This window comes from Megalops cyprinoides, chromosome 10 (assembly GCF_013368585.1).
Source record: "Megalops cyprinoides isolate fMegCyp1 chromosome 10, fMegCyp1.pri, whole genome shotgun sequence".
NCBI classification, from domain to species: Eukaryota; Metazoa; Chordata; class Actinopteri; order Elopiformes; family Megalopidae; genus Megalops; species Megalops cyprinoides.
The window spans coordinates 20,226,111-20,247,037 of record NC_050592.1 but is presented as its reverse complement, the minus strand read 5'-3'; the positions used below and the strand labels follow the sequence as shown (position 1 = coordinate 20,247,037).

Sequence of the window (20,927 nt, the reverse complement as noted above, 5' to 3'; positions counted from 1 at the left end):
GTTACTTATTCTGCAGTTGTCCAAATAGCAATGGGTTGTGTATTAGCTAGAAACACTGTACAGCTAATCTTTCTTTAGTCGTTAACTACACACCCAGAGAACAGTAGCTCACTCATCTTTTGGAACATGCAGACAGCTGCCATGGCTGCAGTCTACCAGAAGAGTGCTGTGAATTCCTCTCCGTTTATATGTAGTCTAATTGTAATTAATGCTCCCTCCCCTGAATACAGCAATGTCCAAACAGCACAGACAATTAAACAACTTGTCATTGGCACAAGCCTGGTGATGAGTAATCTTACAAAGCAAGGACGGGATCAGCCAATCCTCTCTGGATTTCAAAGTGCCAGGGGTAAAATTGTGCCAACCAGTCAAAAATAAAAAGAACTTGACCAAGACCCCTCTCCCTCCTCCTCTTCACTCTTGTCTCCTACACTTACATTCACAAACCACTTCAATCCACAACAAAATCCTCATCAGCCATCAGTGTTTACCCTGAGTAACTCAGAGACCATTCAGGCTAAGACGGCAGTCCCTAGAAAAGGAAATGTCTCCAAAGCACCCGAGTCTGATCTGTGGTATGCTCCACTCACACACACCTTAACACAGGATTCATAGACTGTCACATGTGTGCATTTCAAATCATTTCACACTCTATCAGAGAATATTTGACAGCTTCCATGATCAAATATTCCCAGAATTGTAGCCTGCTTTTTCCCTCCAAGCACTGTATTAAGCTCCAGGTACTTTGTATTGAACAATGACTCGTGCAAAGAGACCTGCTATACTCACACAGGAAAGCCAATGAATTACCAGTTATTTTATGGGTACTTTAATGAACATTGATGACAAATATAACCATATTTTAAAATGTATTTATTTTATTTGAAAATTTACATACAGCACCAACTGATTAATGTACAGTTACTGATTAATGATATGGCTGAATATCATAAAAATTGAATATCCAGTCTCAAACAAAACCTCCACTGCTCTACATTGCAACTTGCCTAAACATTTCCTGTCTTGCAGTCATCAAAACAAAGGTATCTACACCACCACCCCCCCACCCCACCACTCACATACCACATACCACTGCACTCCCAGAGCACATCTGATCATAAAAGTATAGGGAGTAATGACTTAAGTTGTAGTTAATGGACCAACTTCCTTAATACCTTTAAGGAGGAATGCAGAACTGATGGTTCTGCCACTCCTGTGTGTTTCAGCCTGTGTAGTGACATGCTCATTAGCAGTAATTACACATTGTGATGTTCATTAACTTTCTTCAAGCCTCACTTTACTTTGTCGTGTGCTCCACACCTGCCTGAATAAGACAGTGTTCCCCTCCCCTCCCAGGATATACCCGAAAACTCTCAACACAAAGCTGGGCTTCCCACTGTAAACAGCAAAGACAAAGTTGTGTTACACTGGGTACAATTAATTCTCTCTCTTAAATTTAGGATATATTCATATGTTTTTCCCCATTCCCCAAAAATATACATATGTCAAAAATACAATTGTGAAGTACTACCACTGGTTCTAACCAAACAAACAAATGACAATGTTTAGATCACAGTATCATATTGTCATCAATAACAATATTCATGGTTATTGTAAGAATAACGCACAAGTCTTCATAATATTCTTCCTAACTTATGCTGATGCTTTTGAGGCAGTTTATCAACTGTTCACTGTACTTTAAATTCCATTTGGCTTTGAATTTAATTCATCATTAAGACAAAGCCTATCTTTTCATATGACAGAATACAGAAAGGTTACTCAACATGAATAGTCCCTGCCAAACCAAACAAAGCTTTAAGCCATTGTTTCTCTGTCATTTGAAATTCTTAGGAAAAGTGATATTGAATAATGAAAAAAAATCTAGGACTTCAAGGCCCAGGCAGAAGGGTAATACTTAATGTTTCCACAAAACTGGAGACAATAACAAAGAAATGTGATAGCTTATGAAGAAAGGAGAATAAATGTATGGGTGACCGCAAAATTGCAAGCGAAAAAACATGAATAAAATACTGCTGATAAATTATTCATCTTCTTCCCTGCTAGCACTGAGCAGGCCTGCATAGCAGCTCCTGTGTTCCATCGAAGAGAAAATATACTGAGGTGCTGGGCGCACATGGCGGGGGGGAGAGGAGGGGAGTGAGAGAGGAGCAGCCTCTGATGCAGGCACAGCCAGGTAACATACCCCAGCCCTCTCACATGCTGACTGTGTGTACTTGCATGGTTGCAAGATACAGAGGCTGACACTAAACACTCCAGCCAAACATAGCACGGCATGGAATGGCACTGCACAGCACTATCCAAGACAGGTTTTTTTTTTTATTCTACACTGGATCTTAAGCTACTGTGTCTGGCTCTGCAGAACAATCCTACTTACACAGTGCACAATATGCACCTTTGCACACAGATAATACTATCTATATTTCTCCGGAAAATGCAGGATTTAAGCCTTATGAAATATGTTTTTTTTTTTATCTTAAAACCCTTGCACACACATTTCATTCCCAGAAGAACCATTCAAATTATGGCTACAGTATGCCAATGTGTTTCAGTTCTGCTACCAATTTCATGGCACAAAGTTCTGCAAATGCATTAAAGCCTCCACTAATCCTCAACCTTAGCACCTACTGAATAAAGCAATTTCTTCTGAACTTCCCATAAATTAACAACTAGTAAGAGCCTCAAAGTTTTAAGAGGTTTTTCCCCCACCAAGTCTCTTCACACACCCTTCAGCAAAAGTCTATCTCTGAAACACATATTGCAGCAAAGTGAACAAAGTTTTTTTTGTCTGGTCTGTCACTTCATCCCTTCAAAGGTTCATGATGAGCAGTGTTGTAGAAACAAGCACACTCCAGCATGCACACAACGCATGCACAGACACATACACATACGTGTGTGTGCGTACTCTCATTCTCTCTCATTCTCTCTCTGTTTTTTTTCTTAACCAGCACAACATCTTCAGTGATCATTCAGTCTGGGTGAGAAAAGACTACACGCCAGCCTTCTTGGCAGGTGTTTAAAAGTGACATAGTCAGAATAATCCTGTCCCTTTACCAAGCATTAAATCTAATGGCACCTCAGAGAAAGTAACTTTTTCTGGAGGGTAAAAGCTCACAAAGAGGCAGCTCATCTGACAAAGTCTCACACAGCAGGAAGAGACATGCAGAGAAGAGTTAATGGCATAATAAGAACAGTTCAAAATAAAATCAGCTATTATTACCTGATAACACTGGACTGTGTGCATCTGTTGCAGCTATGCTTCCTCTAAAGTTAGCTCAGTTCTGCTGTACACCAAATTAGATGAGTGAATTTGCACTTAAAGGTTTACACTTGTTTGACACTAGGGGCCAAACTAATGATTGAGGGTTTTTTGCTGTTCATCTTCTCAAGAGCAACTGTTCATATAAGATCTTAATATACGTATCTCTAAGGTGTTCCAGTGGAGCATTTCTCATTCTTTTGACACAGTTTCTTCAGTTGTTCACATGAAAGATGTTAAGTGTTTTGTGATAACTCTTTAGGTATTCCACATCAAATAACACTAGATGTTACATGCTCATCATGAAAGTTGTTAAATCTACAGAGTACAGTAGCAGACGGACTAAATGCCCCTCATCCATTCAGACTGGCACTGAGATTACTTTTGGCCTGCATCCAGCCAAAGTTCACCAAAGTAAGTTCTTGTTTTTCTGTTTCCAGAATAACAGGACAGGTAACTGGACAGGACAGTGACAGGTGACATGACCCAACCCCCAAATCCCCACCAACCCCATTAGGAACAGCCAATTTCCATCTCAGAAACATGCACGTACCTGCCTATTTTTATAGACAAGTATCCAGGAGGACTATGAAACGCTGTTTCAAGGGTAAAAAGTTCACCACAGAAGCAACCATTTTAATGGTCATATTTCAGAATATGGAGCTTCCTCTTTAAACATTAAAAGCTTAAGTACATTGGCAACAGTTTACTGTTCCTCAAAGTGGAAGAGGACAACACACTTACATAAACCCTCCCAACTCTATGGATGCAGTACAATGCTGCAGATAATGCACCCCCCCCCCCCCAAAGGCATGTCGAGTTAAGAAACTGGGCTTGTATCCACAGGGCTGCAGGATATTTTCCCCACTGGGGCATGGCAATGTATATAACCTACATTACATCAGTCAGTCCAGGTCCATCATCTAAAGAAATATGAGCTATGTGACTGGCCCTTGATGAATGCATCTGCTAGTAAATACAAAAATGTCACTGCAGCTCTGCTGGCACGGTCATGTTTGGGGGGGGTCTCCATAATCATGCCAACTTTACTTCCTCACTGACAAGTAGCAGTTCATCTGTGGTCATTGTGACAGAAAGTGTCTTTGCTCCATTCACATACTCTCAGCTCAATCTACATGGCTGTAGATAAAAACACAGAAACACACAGGGAGACAGGGAGAGAAACAACATTCATACGACATACATACATAAGCACACATCATGGAAAAACACGTTAAACAGAAGAAAGAAAGGGAGGTTGGAGGGAAGGAGGCAGCACACAAGTGCCAGACATGACTCAGTTCACTCAAGGTAGAGAATCTTTTCAGAAACCTGAAGAGATTTGGCTTCCTTTTTTCCCTTTGTCAAATTTCTGAATGCTCTTTCTAGCAAAATGCTAATTTGATTCAATCATTACCACTAGGCAGACCAGCATACCCTTTAATAAAGGCAGAAAAGCCACAGGAAAAAAGGAAAACTGTTGAACACACTGACAATGAAATTTTTATATGCTGGAGCACACACATACATACATGCAATCACTTCATCGTCAGATTAGGGCAAACAGTCCTGACAGATCCAGGACATATGGATAAAAGCACCCTCCTGAGCCCCTCTGTTCTGTCATATTCAGAGGGCAGTGTCACCTCTACCCCATTCAAATGATCTGTTGACATTAGTTAGGCATACTTTTCTATATGACCAAAACCTTTGAAAGATTCATTTCTTAATATGAACATCATTGACATATGCCATCAGTGAAATGCTCTTCACATCAGGAAATAAAAATCAAGAAGCAATTTATAAAACACAGAAACTGGAACTTGACTTGAAACCAGGGGTTATAGGATGAAATCTCAGGCAGGGTCCTGCTGCTCAGGTATTTAACTATCCAGCTGAGTAAATGGAGAAGGAAGCTAGTGCAGGCAAAGCTCCTGTTAGGATGATACCATCTCTCACTTGGCCATTTTAAATGTCATCTAAGCAATAATCTGGACTCTATGAGGCTTCCATGATGCATGTAGGTCTTCCCTTGCTGAGCTAGAATGTGTGCCGATATCACATGGAATGACCTCACATTATTCCTGCACAGTGACAATGAGGGTTTGGATCACAGATGCATTGAAATAGGGGAGTGCTTCTTGGGCCTGTGTGCCACAGCTAAGCAGCTTCAGCTTCTGACATGTGCACTGATGGGAGGCTGGAAACCCTGGTTAAATTAGGAATGATGACTCTCATCTTCCAACAAGGGCAACTGAGAGCCCCCTTGTCACACACACTGAGCCACTTCTATACATCGCCACCTCACATCACACTCACACTGTTTCTGCACAGCTGCAATGTGTGTTTTGAAATACACTCATAGGCTTCAGTCTTATGCCACCTAACTAAAACATTCAGTCTTAAATATCTCAGACAGTACCTACTCACACTGGAAATATTTAAACTACTTATTGACTTCTAGAGACACATTTCGATTTGTTTTGTTTTTTTTTTTAAACCAGAGATCAAGTTTTGTATTTCAGAGGAACACAGACCAACTGTTAGACCTCTGGTCAGTGAGAGAATTATTAACAGTTTCAGCAGAATAGTTCCCCAGATAGAAAAAAAGTTTTAAAACCATTTGAAGACCTTGCGTTTTAGTTGCGGAAATGGTTTGGCTTAACGTTTTGAAATCCTGTTTTGCATGGCAGCAGAAATATCCCCAAAATACAACATATCTATGAAATGCAATGCAATCTGTTACAATGCAACATTGCAAAAAGGCTTTATGGGCTCACTGTAGATCCATTCAATGTGATTGCAAGAAGGCCTCTGGGTAGTTCACCATGACAGCTTTCATTTCCAATCTCTGCAAACCAAAGTGAGCTACTTTTTCTGCTCTGTCGGTGATGACACCAACAACAAATTTATGTCACAAAACATTTAATGCAACCACAACTCTACATAAAGAGTCTGGACCACTTTCAGCATTTCAGCCTTCATCAACATGCACTGACAAATTTCTTTAGTTTTGAAATCCAGCATCTTTAAGCATGATGTAACATGTCAAAACAGTGTTTGTGAATAGAGTTGGGCATGACAGTTACATTTATTTTAGCTACAGAACAAAGGAGGCACTTAAACTAAATTTTAATCATAAAATCTTAGCAATGTAGCCTAACCAGACTTGGCTGTATGTCAGAACCCTAGATATGACACTGTTGCTGTGTCATTCAACAATGTACCCATTCCCTAACCTGAATTGTCTCGATTTAGCGAGCCAGTTAGGCAATTAAAATGTAATAATATAAGATGATTGCACTGACAATGTAATCATGTCATACGCCTCTGTGACTTCAGCATTTTTGTAACAGCTACCATTTGATACCAAACTTTTTATCTAAATTTGTTAATCAGAATCGTTGTTCTTATTGCTCTATTGCAAAACTCATCGGCTATCGCCAAACTTCATAACCTGCAAACAGACAAGAACACTAAAGTGCCAGAGGGTTGCCTGTCATGCAGGGGCGGGGAAAAGGGACACTGAGAGGCGGCGAAAGATGGTCAAACCCGATTCCACTCTATTGAAACTCTGCTCTAGAGGCGCCACGACTACAGGTGATCACTACAACCCAGACGACCTATGTTGCACTGGAATCTAGACAACTAAACTTATGCCATTTACGGCATAACTGAAAACAGCACTAGCCTCGTTAGGGGGTCAGCTTTGGCTACATATAAACGCATAACCCTGTAATCCCATTAAGGTGAAGTGCGCAGGCGTGCTATCCTCGTACGAGAAGCTCCTGGATCGCACCCTTTCTTTGGGATAGACCCTTTTCTCTGACTACCCTTAATTCGTTTGTTTTGTTAAAGCGTTTAAGAGGGAAATATTGACAGTATCCGTTCATATTAAATAAAAACGCACACTATTCTGGGATCATTTTGCCTTACAAGATGACCATATACACCCAGCTTTTGCTTCAATTTTAAAGGACTGGGAATGGGAGATCGATACGTAAGCAAATACACTGATACAACCGTCTTTAATGGCAGCATAAAATTGGATAATACCTCGGATAAAACCACATACACAAATGACAATCGGTTCTGTGCAAAGGTAATTTCCACAATGTAAAATGGACTGCACATTTTAGTAGACTGGGCATTAGATCGAGCGAGAGCACTCAGTCAACTCCACCACCCTCTATCTGTCTGTTAACCCTTACTGCCCGCCTCGCCCACTCCACAAATAGCGGAAAATAAATGGGACAGGTAGGCTACTTCATTATGGATACAGAGCTCTCACTTACTTGTCGTACTCGGCGTTGTCCCTGTCGCAGCGTGCATCCTTATGCTTCTGCCAGTCTTTGCCGTGTTTGCATGTGGTGAGGAGGACCACGTCTTCACCGTTGTGAACATGATATAAGGCATTCCTCGTGTCGGACCCGATCCCAGTCAGGTACCGTTTCCCCTTAAATACCAACATGTACTTCCTAAAAGGGGGAATGGAATTGTACTTTAAATATCCCCGCTCCCCTCCGGTCCTGGGGTGGTCCTTCGAGAACAGCGGGATGGACACGTCGAAGTTAGGTCTGAAGTTTTCAGTGCTGATGCTCGCCTTAGCCAGCATGGCCTGGCCGATGTCGAAACCCAAGTCTTCTGTGTAATCCGGCCATGTGCCCGAGTACAGATTGAATATAAGGTGATTCCTACCGTTGTTCCAGAGATGTAGATTCTGAATCTTTGTTTTTAGACTGTGCACGTACTGAGGCGATAGCTGGTCCCGGTCTAGAGTGTCCAGACTCAAGACAAACAAACAAGCCTGTCCGGGGTCTGAGGTATAAAATCTAGACCCCTCGATGGCCGATAAAATGTTTTGGTAACTTTCTGAGATCTTTTCGCCCTTTTGCTGGGGGTAAACGTAAACTTTAAAACCGTTCTTTTTACATAAAGTGAAATCGAAGCAGGAATCCATCCGACACCTCTTGCCTTTATACACACTTGAAACCATCTCCCTTTTCTGCTTCGGTGATATGTGAATGTTATATTCATCGGTTTCCAATCCATCCCAGGGAATAAACGGTGGTAAAGGGTCCGAGAAGTGTGGCCAGGGATGATCCGGGTGATACCCATTCCGGCTGCGGTCGTCTCGCCGGTTCGGATTCCTGCTGGACGCTGGGACTTGTAAACCCCCAAAGACGAACAGTAGAACAAGACATGCGCCGGCGGAGAGCAAGATTAAATAGCGTTTTTTGGCCTGCATGTGTCCTACGGTCCGGGTCGAGATGTTCACAAATAAATCCAAGGCGCCCCGAAGTTTCGCTCTCACCACCTCCAACTACACCGCACCGCCATCTTCCACCAGCCTGCAAGGAATTCAAACTCACCTCTTCCACCGTCTTCTGATTCCGTTCCCCAATGCAGCGATTGATCCAGCGCATGTGGGCGACTTTTATATTTGATCTTTCTCCCCTCTTTTATTAATCATTCTCTAATTGTCCGCTGCACTTTGACTGTAGATTCAACCAATCCAGGCGCTCTGTTCAGCGGCTTGTCCACTGTGTTTCCCTCACTCTTTCACTGTTGCAGATAACTTGAGATGCGTTTTCAGTCCTCCGCGCTTGTCTGAAGCTTTGAGTGATCATTCAGAGCCAGCTACGTCCACTTGATTAGCAACAGCAGAGGGGCTCAAGGTGCCTTGTCGGGCTCACACAAGACCCACACTTCTAATAAAGTCGCGAACGGGCTTGCAAACATTCAAGGCAGAGTATTCTGCAAACATCCCGAGATCAGAGTGTGAATTCAACCGGTTTCGGTCGCTTTCTGGAAAGTTTGCTTATTTAATGGTTATAGTGAGAGCTGACTGATGCGGCGAGTGTCGTAGTTTATTTAGCCTCTCTAGCCGCACGAATCCCTGCATTTCTCTTCTATTTGAAAAACAAACCCCTCTCGACGCACATAGATGTAGCTACATTCATATCCCTATCATCGGGTTTCTGTACCTGAAATATATAACGATATAATGTACTGAATGACCGGAAACACTGGTAATATGCAATGCGTAAATCCGAAAATTAAATTTTTAAATATTTTTACTGCAGGATTCCTTTACCCGTGTGTCCAATTGCCAAATGCTTTGCTGTTCCGATTGTTACACAGTAACGTTCCAATCCCTACACGACGGCAGCTGACGTAACGCCCCATCATCACGCACTCAGCTTTCTCATTGGTTCTCGTCACATCCGTAAAGGGCGGTGCTTCCGCTACACCCATTCACAACCAGAACCTACCAAAGCGGTGTTAAAGCAACAGACACCAGAAGCGTTCACTCCTGAAAATTGTTGAAGTACTATGGCCTTGCATTGTTTTACATTTTAAAAATGTAAGATAATAATAATTATGAAGATTACGTGTATATTATGAGAATTATAAGATATTGAGAATACACCCTTATACAAAGTATTTAAAGAATGTGACATTAAATTAACGTGCAATATTTAAGAAAATATCATGTGAAAATAATCAGCAAAAAGCTTCCTTCACAAAAAAACACTCAAATAAGTATTAACAATCAATTAATAGCAACTTTAATGAGCTTCAAAATTTCAACAGTTAAGGTTAAAAACAAAACGAGGTACAATGACAACTGGGGAAAATAGTGAATTTAAACAGCTGAAAACGGTGATGCTAGGGTGGAGAATATAATTGGAAAAATCATTTTATACCTCTGAATGCCAGATATGGGGGGCAATTAATCTCCTTTTGAATTCCAATGTGACTGTTAATTTGAAAGACTGCAACGTCACAGTTTCCACCTGCACCTCAATGCACAATTATTTCCCCAAATGATTGCAGCACCAATCTGACGGCAAACATTGTTCCTTCACAGACAAGAGCTTTGTCCCAAGTTTCTTACACAGAACTGAATGAAAGAAACAAAGGAAAACATGTCTTAGCAGTTGTGAAAAATAAAGTACACCACATTTGGTAATTTTATTATTTGTTTCTCCTCACTTATCTTTTTACATACAGTACTTGGTTACACTTCAACAACTGCAGCAGTTTCAATCGCAACTTTAGGCCATTGTAATTTATTATTTGTAAGATAAGGATCAGTCATTCCAGTTCTAACAGAGCCCTTAAAGCAATTTCCATAACATCTCATTTTATGATGTAGAAATGCCACACATAAACAGCCTTGACTGATCTGCTCATCTTTGCATTCCTCTGCGTTTCTGAGCTCCATTATTGATCCTGTGTTTTCAGGTGCAGGGGCAGATTTCCTGAGCGCAGCACAAGTGTGTGCTCGCAAACATAAAACATTACAGAAGACAGCGTACGCAAGCTGTTTCCCACCAGTGGGCGAATGTGCCGAATGGTAATGGCCTGCTTCCTGCCCCTAAAGTGAGATCTGGCCCACTTTGAAGACATCCATCCATCCATCGCTTCAGAGCCCTGCACATGTTAATTCGGTACCTCTGCTGCCAAAAGACAGAGCCGTCTCTCCTTCCCCTTGTTGTTTGAACTTTAGCACATGCTGGCTTCCAGATCCCAGCTCCCTGCAGTCAGGGTAGGACAGGATATCTTCATGTCTGGATTTTTCATTCATGAAAAATGAAAAAAAAAAAAGGTCTCAAAATTCCTCTTTTTGTTTTTAGCAAATACCCTTAACCGGGGTGGCTCACAGGTGTCACTCTCTGTCATCATCGCCATCATCACCATCATCATCATCATTATTGCTGTTATTGCTACTTCTGCTTTTGCTGCCAGAGGTTTACTGCAAGAGATAAAACTATTCTCACCATTATGCTTTTTGGCATTTTAATTTAAGGGTGATGTATTTACATATAATTCAAGGTTGTATTCTCATACATGTATTCTCAAAGTTACGTGTATATAATATATATTTATATTAATTTCTCCAAAACTAGGATAACTCAGCCCATTATTTGATGTGGGTGGCTTTTAAATAAGCATTTAGTTTGATGTGCAGTGACAAATTAATCAAGAGAAATCAGCGTGATGCATGACCCACAAAATAAATGCTGTAAATAGCACCGAACTTTTAAAACATTCAACATAAATCCTGACTTTATAAATTCTGTGTTCCTGAAAAGCCATGATGTTTGCTTTCCAGGATTCCGTGGTAAACAAGACCACAAAGTGGGGTTGTAAGGGCCATTTAGCTGCACAAAAACAATTTTTAAATCGTGATGTAATTGGAATGTACTGTACACACACTGTACTCACAGAACAACACTGTGCAAACACTACAACTCACTGTATGAACACCACAGCACCAGACTCTCCCTTTGTTCCAAAGAATCGGTCCTCTTGTACACCTGGCACACTTATTGGAAAAGGAGTATAACAGGCCAGCCTGGGTCCAGCCCTTCAGTGGAAAACAGGTTACGATAAGTCAGGCTGGTTACACCTCTGCAGTGGATGCAGGGTACAATGAGCCAGCCTTATTTCATCTATGCAGTGGAAATAGGGTGTCTGTGGCCTATACAGAGCTGGAAAACCAACTCAAATCAGGCTCTCTGTGACCAGGACTGAGCACAGCTGGTTTACCACATTCCTCTGGTTTCCACCCGGCAGCCAGCCATGCTTCTCCACATCACACACCCGCCACCACTGCGGCTGCCGCTGTGGCAATAGATTTTCCAGAGCCGAGCACAGCATTCATCTTAATTGAATTACATCCACGGAGTGCTTTTCAAGGGGCACTCTGCAGGAAAAAAAAAATCTGTTTATGACTGCCTTCCTCTCATTCTCAGGTAATTCAATTGTGCTAGAAATTGTTGTGAAGAATTAAAATGAACTGGTCATCTGTTGGCTGTATACATAACCACATTTTCAAACGGGGATCGCAAATATAGATAAATACGAGGCATTATGCCTTGCTTTTTTCTCCACTGTGGTGGCAGAAAAGATTGCTGAATGGATACTTTTCCTATTTGCTGCACACACATGGTGCAATTTTTCAAATTCTTGCGCAGCGACAATAGCCCTCAGTACTATTTAATATTCATGCTGTGGTAATGAAAAGTATTTTGTACAACTTAAACTCCATAGTTTAATAGCGTTCTCATGTATGTTCCTGCTCTCCGGTAAAGAAATAGCATTATTTTAGTCAGAATGGTGATGATATTTATTGATTTATTGGGTGAATTCATTTATGTCTCCTCTGCATGTTGACATTTTGAAGAAAAGAGTCCAAAACCATAGTAAATTGAACCATGCATTATCACACCATAGAGTAATGGATTGAAAAAAATGCTGTATGAATGTTGTATTTCAGTACTTTGATGGCATAACTTTAATAATATAAGTTTACAATTTCATATTCTTTTGTCTTGCCTTGCATAACAAAAAGGCAACTTTTCCACAACATTGTAGCACTATCCTGCTGGCTGAACAGCGTTCATGCAGATGCCACTGTTAGGTCAATAGTGAGTGAGTAATGATCAAGTAATTAGGAGTAACGTATGAAAATTCTTATGGCTTTTTTTTTTCTCCCAGGGGCAGACAGATGAGTTGAGGCAAGCACTTTGTGGGTCAGTGGGTTGAGATTTTGAGCCCACGCTCATATTTTGGAAGACACAGTGGTGATATCAAAAGTACTGTGGATGACAACTTCTCTCTTTTGTCCTGAGTCTGAGTGCCGGGTGGTGAATTGTTTTCAGGACTGCTATGGTCTGCAGGACCTGAAGTGCTTCCCTCAGGGCAACACTTCAGAGTCAGACAGATACAGAGCACAAGAGGGAAGAGGGAGGGAGTGGGAAGGCTGTTGTGGCACAGTACCCAGAAGTCCATTCTTTCATAGGCCAGTGATCAAAGATTTCACTCCTCCTAAAACACCTTCTCTTACAGACCATGTTTTATAGTGTCACACTGCACACTCTCACTGATTTTACATAATTTGGTTAAGTCCATCTTTGGAAATTGTGTTAGTCTGTCCACCTACCACAAGGATGAATCAAACTGCACAACATTGGCTGCACAGTGTGTCACCCCAAAATACAACATCCTATTCTCCTATTTCTCTGTTTTTCACTACTGCTCCATAGACTAATGCTCTCCTCTCCCTCTCATTTTTTCAGTGTCTTTTTTAATCCCTTCACCCTTCCTCCCCCCACTGCTCCAGAGAGCTGGGTTGCCAGATTTGGAATATGGACTGCTCTGGAGACAGATCAATGGAAAGGTGGAAGCAGTGTGACATGGTCATTGGAATTCTTTGCCTTTTCCCAGTTGATCTAAATGTATTTTCCCGAATAGGTGCTACAACCCCAAGATTAAAATTTTTGTTTAAACAAACCTCTGTAAGACATAAGACAGTAAAAGACAGTGTGTCAGTGAAAGTAGATACAGTGATATTGTTTGCAATAATAATCACAGCTATCCTCAGTCAATATCATAACTATAAATTATATCATTATAAGTCACTATAAGGACAGTGTCTGCTTCACCGTCACCACTGAAGATGATGAAGTGTCATTTTGCCAGCAGATCAATAATATGATTCAATGTATATGCAGCTCTTGCAGTGCTCATGTACCTCCATGCCAGGCAACTTTAAAGCAAGTGCATTTAAGCAAGTATTATTGTTTTAGAAATCAATGCTTGATTTCTTTGATTCTTTTATTACATGTTACAGTTCAAGAGATTGAACCACATTCACAGGGTTTTGTGTCAGCAAGATAAGGACACTTCCTCGTCACCTCACTGAGTGCTTGTGAACTTGTGAAAACAGCATCTTTCTCCTCTTCAATAAATCATGAATGAAAGCCCTCCAGCCACTCTCTTACTCATCTCTGTTTGTGAAAATCACTCAAGACAATCATTTCCTCCACTTTAACTCATGTGTCAGTTCTCCTTATTTAAACATTTCTGAAGCTATACATTTTCTTATAATAAATACTGTGATGTTGTTTTCTGACACAGAGACAGAATCTCAATAAAAAGAAACATTTATTGGAGTTCACTGTGGTCTTAACACATTTACATATGTTTAAAAAAACAAATAAGATAGAATTACAGTAAATTTCCCTGAGTCTACTTTTGTGACTCACAAGTGCTAACTGATATTCCTCCATTTTACTACCAATTTCATTATAGTGAGATTCCAACAGTGTATTTTAAAATTTAAAATCAGACAATGTTTTTTTCCCATTGGTGGGGAAAATTAAAGTCAATACAAAATGTATTTATTGTACACCCTCTTCAAGAGAATGGTATCTTGAGCTACAAAACAAAATTAAATGCAAGACTAAAATGCTTTTAGAGCATGTCATTTGTTCATCAAAATATGACTACTGGTTTAATTTTGTCACATGAATTTTATTTCCTGTTTCCATTTGTCTCATACTCTACGGTTTTATAGAGAGCTACATTATGAGCCAAAGATATTTTACGTAGTGTAAAATGGATGATAATATTGTTTTGAATTTGAATTTGTGCTTTCCCCATGTGGCCCTTACATAAGTTCCCCATGATCAAAACAGAAAGGTTGTTTTCCTTTAGTGTGTGATTTGGAAGCTAAGTAAGGCCCATCTGTTCAGCGCATTATTTGGATGTGTGTGTGTGTGTGTGTGTTATACTCTAACCTACTGCTGGGTAAATCATTACACTTGCATAACTAGTGGGCTCTTGCCAAGAGGGGGGTCCATGCTTATGGTCTGATGAAAACACATCTGGGGTGGCTGGTCATTCAGATAAAATTAGCCAGTTTGAATGGATTTTAATAAAGGAATACTCAAACTGAGCTTGAGATCAATTGTATTAGCAGCAACCTGAAATTAAATGTATAACTCTGCTAAATGCACAGTAACATTATGCATTACTGCTGTTCAAATTGACAGACATGGATGCATAAACTTTTGTGAGCTCCAGGACATAAAAATATAAAAATTATGATGTGATATAATGGAATACCACATCTAATCCACGTCGTCGTTTCTTTTTCTTTGTATATGTCATTGATTTACTATGGCAAAACGATATTTTGTTGAAGAAGTGAACAGCAATTATTGACTGTAGTTTGCATGATCTGTAGCAACAGTGAAACAAAGGACTGCCTCTTTTTACAGTATGAAATAGATATTTTGAAAACGGCCACAGGAAATTTCAGCACAGTGTGCATTTCAATCAATAGATTAATCAATAATTGTGCATTTAATGCGAGGCGGGACTTTTTTTCAGATACCAATTTGCAATACAATCCGAGTGAAACTGGATAATAGGACATGGGTTATAAGTAGGCTAAAGATCCTGGAATCAGACTTAATCAGCTAATGAAGGAGGCCAAGATGAGGCCTCAAAATGTGTTTCAGCCACACATACTGATCTTATGTTAATGCATTTTGGGGCTGTTTCTCACTTTGCTCTAGTAAATCAGACAAGGAATCACAAATGCCAGCAGAAGGACTGCAGGCATCGTGTAATGTAAGCAACATACACCATAAAGAGCAGCATATGGAATATAATGTGTCAGCTGGTAGAACAGCACCAAAAACTGCTCAAAACTGTGCTGCAAATTGCTCCCTTTTCTGCATATTCTTGTGCCATGCTGTATGGTCAATAAACAACATCTATACAGCCCATTAAAATAGGATTACTTCTACAGTCAAACTCTTGGTGAGTGTTAATGCTTTCTGTTTCTTGTCTGAAAATGTTTACCTGAATAATTTTAGCAATCAATGTGCATTAAATTCTAGTGGTTGCGGTACTATAGAAAATTGCTGCAAACACTTGAAATTACTAACATCCTTCCACAACAAGTGCTTATTATTGTTCAACTCAGAACACACATGGAACTCCTCACTTCACTGTGTTCAACTCTCAGACCAAATTAGCAAAAAATATCCCCAAACATTGATCCAACAAGCCAGCACCAGCCTCCTTGAATCATGTGTGTTTGTCTTATCCAATACTAGCTGATTTCTAGAGCTCAGTAAGACTTTTTTTTCTCAAATATTTTAATTATGTCAAGTCAACTCCGCATTGACTCTGACTGCACTGCAATGTTTGAAATACTCAGTTGGACACCCACACATCCTTACTAGCTCACTATTTAATATAGCTGACCTGGACATAAGTTGTTCCCTGTTTCATGTACACTGGATCAGAGGTGCATTTTCTTCATCCTGGGCAAATTAGACAGACACTCAGAGGCTCCACTTACACATTTTAAGCTGTTTAATGGCCTTTTATGTCACACCTAGACAACAGAGCATTATCAGAATTTCTGAATGTTTCCAGTCTCTACCCAACTGGTGGATGGAGGCTGCAGGGTGGACTGTGTTTGTCAGTGGAAGTCCAGCTAGTCAATACTTCTGTGTGCTTCGCCTGCCATAAGGGAATCGTATTTTGGCAGAGATGTGCAAATCGTTATGGTAAGTGGTAAATGGTTGCTTAATTTCTCATTATGATCTCATATCTTTTTACTTTTTGCCTTGGTTCCTTTCTTTCATTGCAGTTTTGATCACTTCATTCTCTGTTACTGAGGAGGGAGTGGGGAGAGGAAGAAAGGGGTTGTAGATGGGATATGGTCAGGAAGGTGTGATATGTTTCTGTGGATGTATTTGTTCATATTAACAAGCCACAATCCATGTTGAAAATGTCTAAAATTAGTCCCACTAAAGCATCTGAAGATTAAAGGGACTTTTGAACAGGCAGAGTCTGTCCCAGTCTGAGGGTGAAAGCATAATTCATTAAACTGCATAGATTTTTTTCGTCTAGACAATTTCAGTAGGTGGTATGACAATTCTAATATTGCACAGACAAATGATAGGCACTTTAGTGATTATTTCTGGTAAAATGAGTTTTATAACCTAAGCAAACAAGCATATATCCTTGGCTTTACCTGGCATAGCAGTGGCAGTGACTCTGCCCCCTGCCTTTAGGTATCTGCCAGTCAGTCATGCTGGGGATCGGTGCTTTTTCTCTTGGGTGGGTGCACCCCACAGGGTGGACCACATGTTACACTATCACATATACGTTTCTCAAATACAGATGACTTCTCCCTGACTGAAGTGGAAAATGAATCACTGAAAGCAGCAGAAAGAGGAAGCAGCAGTCAGATAACACAGAAACACAGACATGGAACGACCACACACACACACACACACACTAACACATCTGCTTTAATCCATGCAAGTCCCATACCTTCTTTCGCTGTTAATGCAGCTAAAACTCGTCATGATGAACATTCTCTGGAATTATTCAATCTATCTTTGCTAATAAGGTGATTTGTCACTGTGCACACACTCCTCTGAGAGATGGCCCTGTAAGAAAAGGCCCTCATCTTTCTAATTCAAAGCCGGTTTTTGAATTGACTCATACATTAGCATTTCAGGTATGATTCAGAATGTGAGGACAATAATGAAAAGATGGCATCATTTTTCTTTATTCATACAGATAGAATGTAGCTTTCAGGTTAGGATGCCTTGTTCCCACACCCACGAAGTTATCTGAACCTGAAAGTTTCTGAGTGACCTGTGCATGTGTGTTTTAATTATCAAAATACCTGGCATTCATGAAATATAATTTAACATTAAAGTTACCTTAACATTTGTGAAGAGAAGCCCCCCCGCAGTGTCTGCAGTATCGTACAGTTGAAATTCATTACAGGGTCAGCCAGCTTGTCAGAGATAAAAACAGTTAATATTCATGGTACTGACTAGTACAGAAGCTCAATACTTCAGCACATACTTTCTAATGCTAGGTATTGGCTGGTTTGTGTTCCTCTGCTTACAGAGTGGACAAAGTATCTGCAGTGTCTGACGGACCTCAGTGACAAAGTTCATTGCAAATTACACAACCTGGGCAGCATTGTGTCACAGGGAACTAAAACTAAGGGTTATTGGTTTAGATCATCAGAACGGCACTGATGTTCTACCTGCACCTCACTAAGCATGATTAACATCAGATTTTTTCAAGGGGAATATTATCTTTTTGCACATCTTTCTAACCGCACCTAATGAGCCATTTCCCCTTTCTCACCAGCATCATCTGAGCACCAGAATGTTTCCTATTGTTTTCATGTATCTATGATAGTATTTCATGGTTCAGTATATGATTCACTGACCAGAAGGCACAGGATTGGCAATACATGAAAGGTTGCTTTTAAGGGTTGAACAGTTCTCTGCTTTTTACAGACAGGTGTTGCAATGTGAACGGACATGTGCTCGCCCGTTATCACAGATGAAAGGAAATCGCAGGTGGGTGACAGTGGCAGCCTGCCACATCGTCTCACTTAGCCCTGTAGGATTAGGTTCATCACATTACGGGAGTGGTAAAGTGTGATTGGAACCTGAGTCCTGGTATTATCATATGCTGCCTCTTTACAGGGCATTAATTCAGAGCTGGCATTAGGTGCAGTGACCTTCATGTTATATGGATGTGTATGTCTCATAAGTTTATTATTTTTTCTTTATTTGCTTTTTTTGAAAGCCCTCTTTTAGGGGCAGTGAGGAGAAACAGTGGCATTTGTTTCTCTCATGCTCTTAGAAGGCCTGTACTGAAGTCCTTATAACCCCTTATTACAAGTGAAGAGGAAATCTAAACCACTGTCTTATCTGTGAAGATTGAGAGCATTGTAGCTTGCTCGCTGGTGACTGTTCGGGCAGCATTATATATCACACCGCAGAAACATTTCAGAAGAGGCAGAATAAAGTAGGAGGTCGTGAACTCCTTCACCTGATTTACTTCTCTTTTTACGTAAACGAGGGAGAGGTTTGAGAGGAAATGGAGCAGATTGCATTCAGGTGAATTATAGTGGCATGCAGTAGACTGCACACCTCCGACATCCTTAAATTAGCTGTTGTAGCAGCTGCAAAATGGAATATTTACCCTCTGTCCCAGAGGTAATCATTTCACATAGCTTCATTCAAATCTGTAAAATAACACTTCCCGGTTGTCCTGTGCACAAAACAGAAGCTTACAGACAGTAACCTCTCCACCCACCCACCACTGGCGGAGGTAACAAAACGACATCGCAACGACACAGCAACAAGGCATTTTGTGACCAGCGAGCTGACGAAGCAGCCTTACAGTTAGCTGTCTTTCTCTGGCTGCCTGTGTGCTCTCAAGGCAAGTGCGCTCTGTGAGGGCAGAGAGAGGTGAAGAATCAGGGCCCATGTGCCAACACAGCACGCTCCACATTCCTCCTGCTGCGGTAACATAGCAAACACCACACTGGTTTAATTATTTTAATTATAATTATAACTATAATAAGAAGAATTATTTTTAGTGATAAAACATGGTCCTCATTGTCCCTGTAATATATCTCGGGAAAGTGGCGCAGCTGGTGTGTGGGGGCACCTCATTACACTACTGCTATATGCTGTATGTATTCTGTTCTACACAGAGGTCACAGAAGGCGGTGGTGGCATTTCTGAAAGGAAATCCTACAGCTCATGAAATAAAAGCCCACAGCATACTGCCTCATTTTTTCATCTACTTCCCTCATCATATCATGCATTGTTGTGCAGAGAAGCGCCACAATGGATATTACAGAGCAGCATAAAAAGATAATTTTCTTTGAGTCCACAAACTATTGAGTCAGACAGCAGCGCAGACAGGGTTTTATGGTCCTTTACAGGGAGTAAACAGGAGAGCGGTGAGAGACAGGGTGGGTCGATAGGACTGTAATGGAATAAACAGTCTATAAGTCTGTCTGAAGATGCCATAAGGCTGGAGAGGCAGACTCTAATGTATTCTCTCACTGCCCTGCGATGGCAGCCTGCACTAGCACAGGGAAGGTGCGATGCAAGTTCATTTGGACTTCCCAGCAAGGCCACAGCACCCATCTCCTGAGCAGAAGGATGGCCATTGCCAGCAACCAACAGGAATTGTGCATTTTATCAGCGCTCCCCTCTGGTTGGCAGGTTCCATTGTGCTTTTTTCCCCCCTCTCTTTTCTCCTAACACTTCTCTATCACTTCAGCTCTGCAACACTTTAATATGAACACAGTCTCTAAGGAACTGAATGCTGCTCTGTGGGAGGGGCAGACGTGGTGGCGAATGTAAGCAGCTGAACATAGGTGCATAAATGCATGTTTACTTTCTGGCTAGTGGATCACAATGTAACAGCTATAGAAACGGGGTTCAGTACGGAAACTAGGGCCAGAACAACTTGAACTTCACGAATGTTCTGATTTACACTTCATAAATATTGTTCCGATTTATACCTCACAAACATTGCTCTGGTTTACATTTCACAAACGCTGTTCTGTTTTGCACTTCACAAACTGTCCCAATGTATTCTTCACCAACATTGCTCTGCTATACACTTCACAAACACAGTTCCAAATTTATACTTCCCAAACAACTCTCCGGTTTAGTTAGAGCGAATTTGAAGTGAAGCAAGAAGGGAAAGATGCATCATGCAGCATAAGAAACAGAAACCAGTAAGAAACAGTAATAGAAACATGAATCTCTACTAAATCAATGGCTGTTCATACCAGAAGGAGACTGGGAAAAGGGCAAAAACATGCAGACTGATCATAAAGTAAGTCCTTTATTTATACCTCCGCCTCAGTGTAGTATGGATGGGCTCTGATGAGATATACGGCACTTGGAGAGGCTCACTGTGTACCGGTATGTAGTATTTATGGGACAGCTTAAGCATCCGGAAAGAACTTCTACAGAAAGGAAATCAT

At 40.9% G+C, this 20,927-nt stretch overlaps 1 protein-coding gene across 1 annotated transcript in view; it reads right to left on the bottom strand.

Annotated features, from left to right (window-relative positions):
• The window catches only part of LOC118784286 (exostosin-1-like), a 67,929-nt gene extending 58,546 nt beyond the window's left edge, over window positions 1-9,383 (bottom strand). The window contains exon 1 of the mRNA XM_036538439.1: window positions 7,573-9,383. Within this exon, the coding sequence (XP_036394332.1) occupies window positions 7,573-8,525 (953 nt within the window). The 5' untranslated portion in view covers window positions 8,526-9,383. The remainder of the gene's footprint in view (window positions 1-7,572) is intronic.
• Between the last annotated feature and the right edge of the window lie 11,544 nt (window positions 9,384-20,927).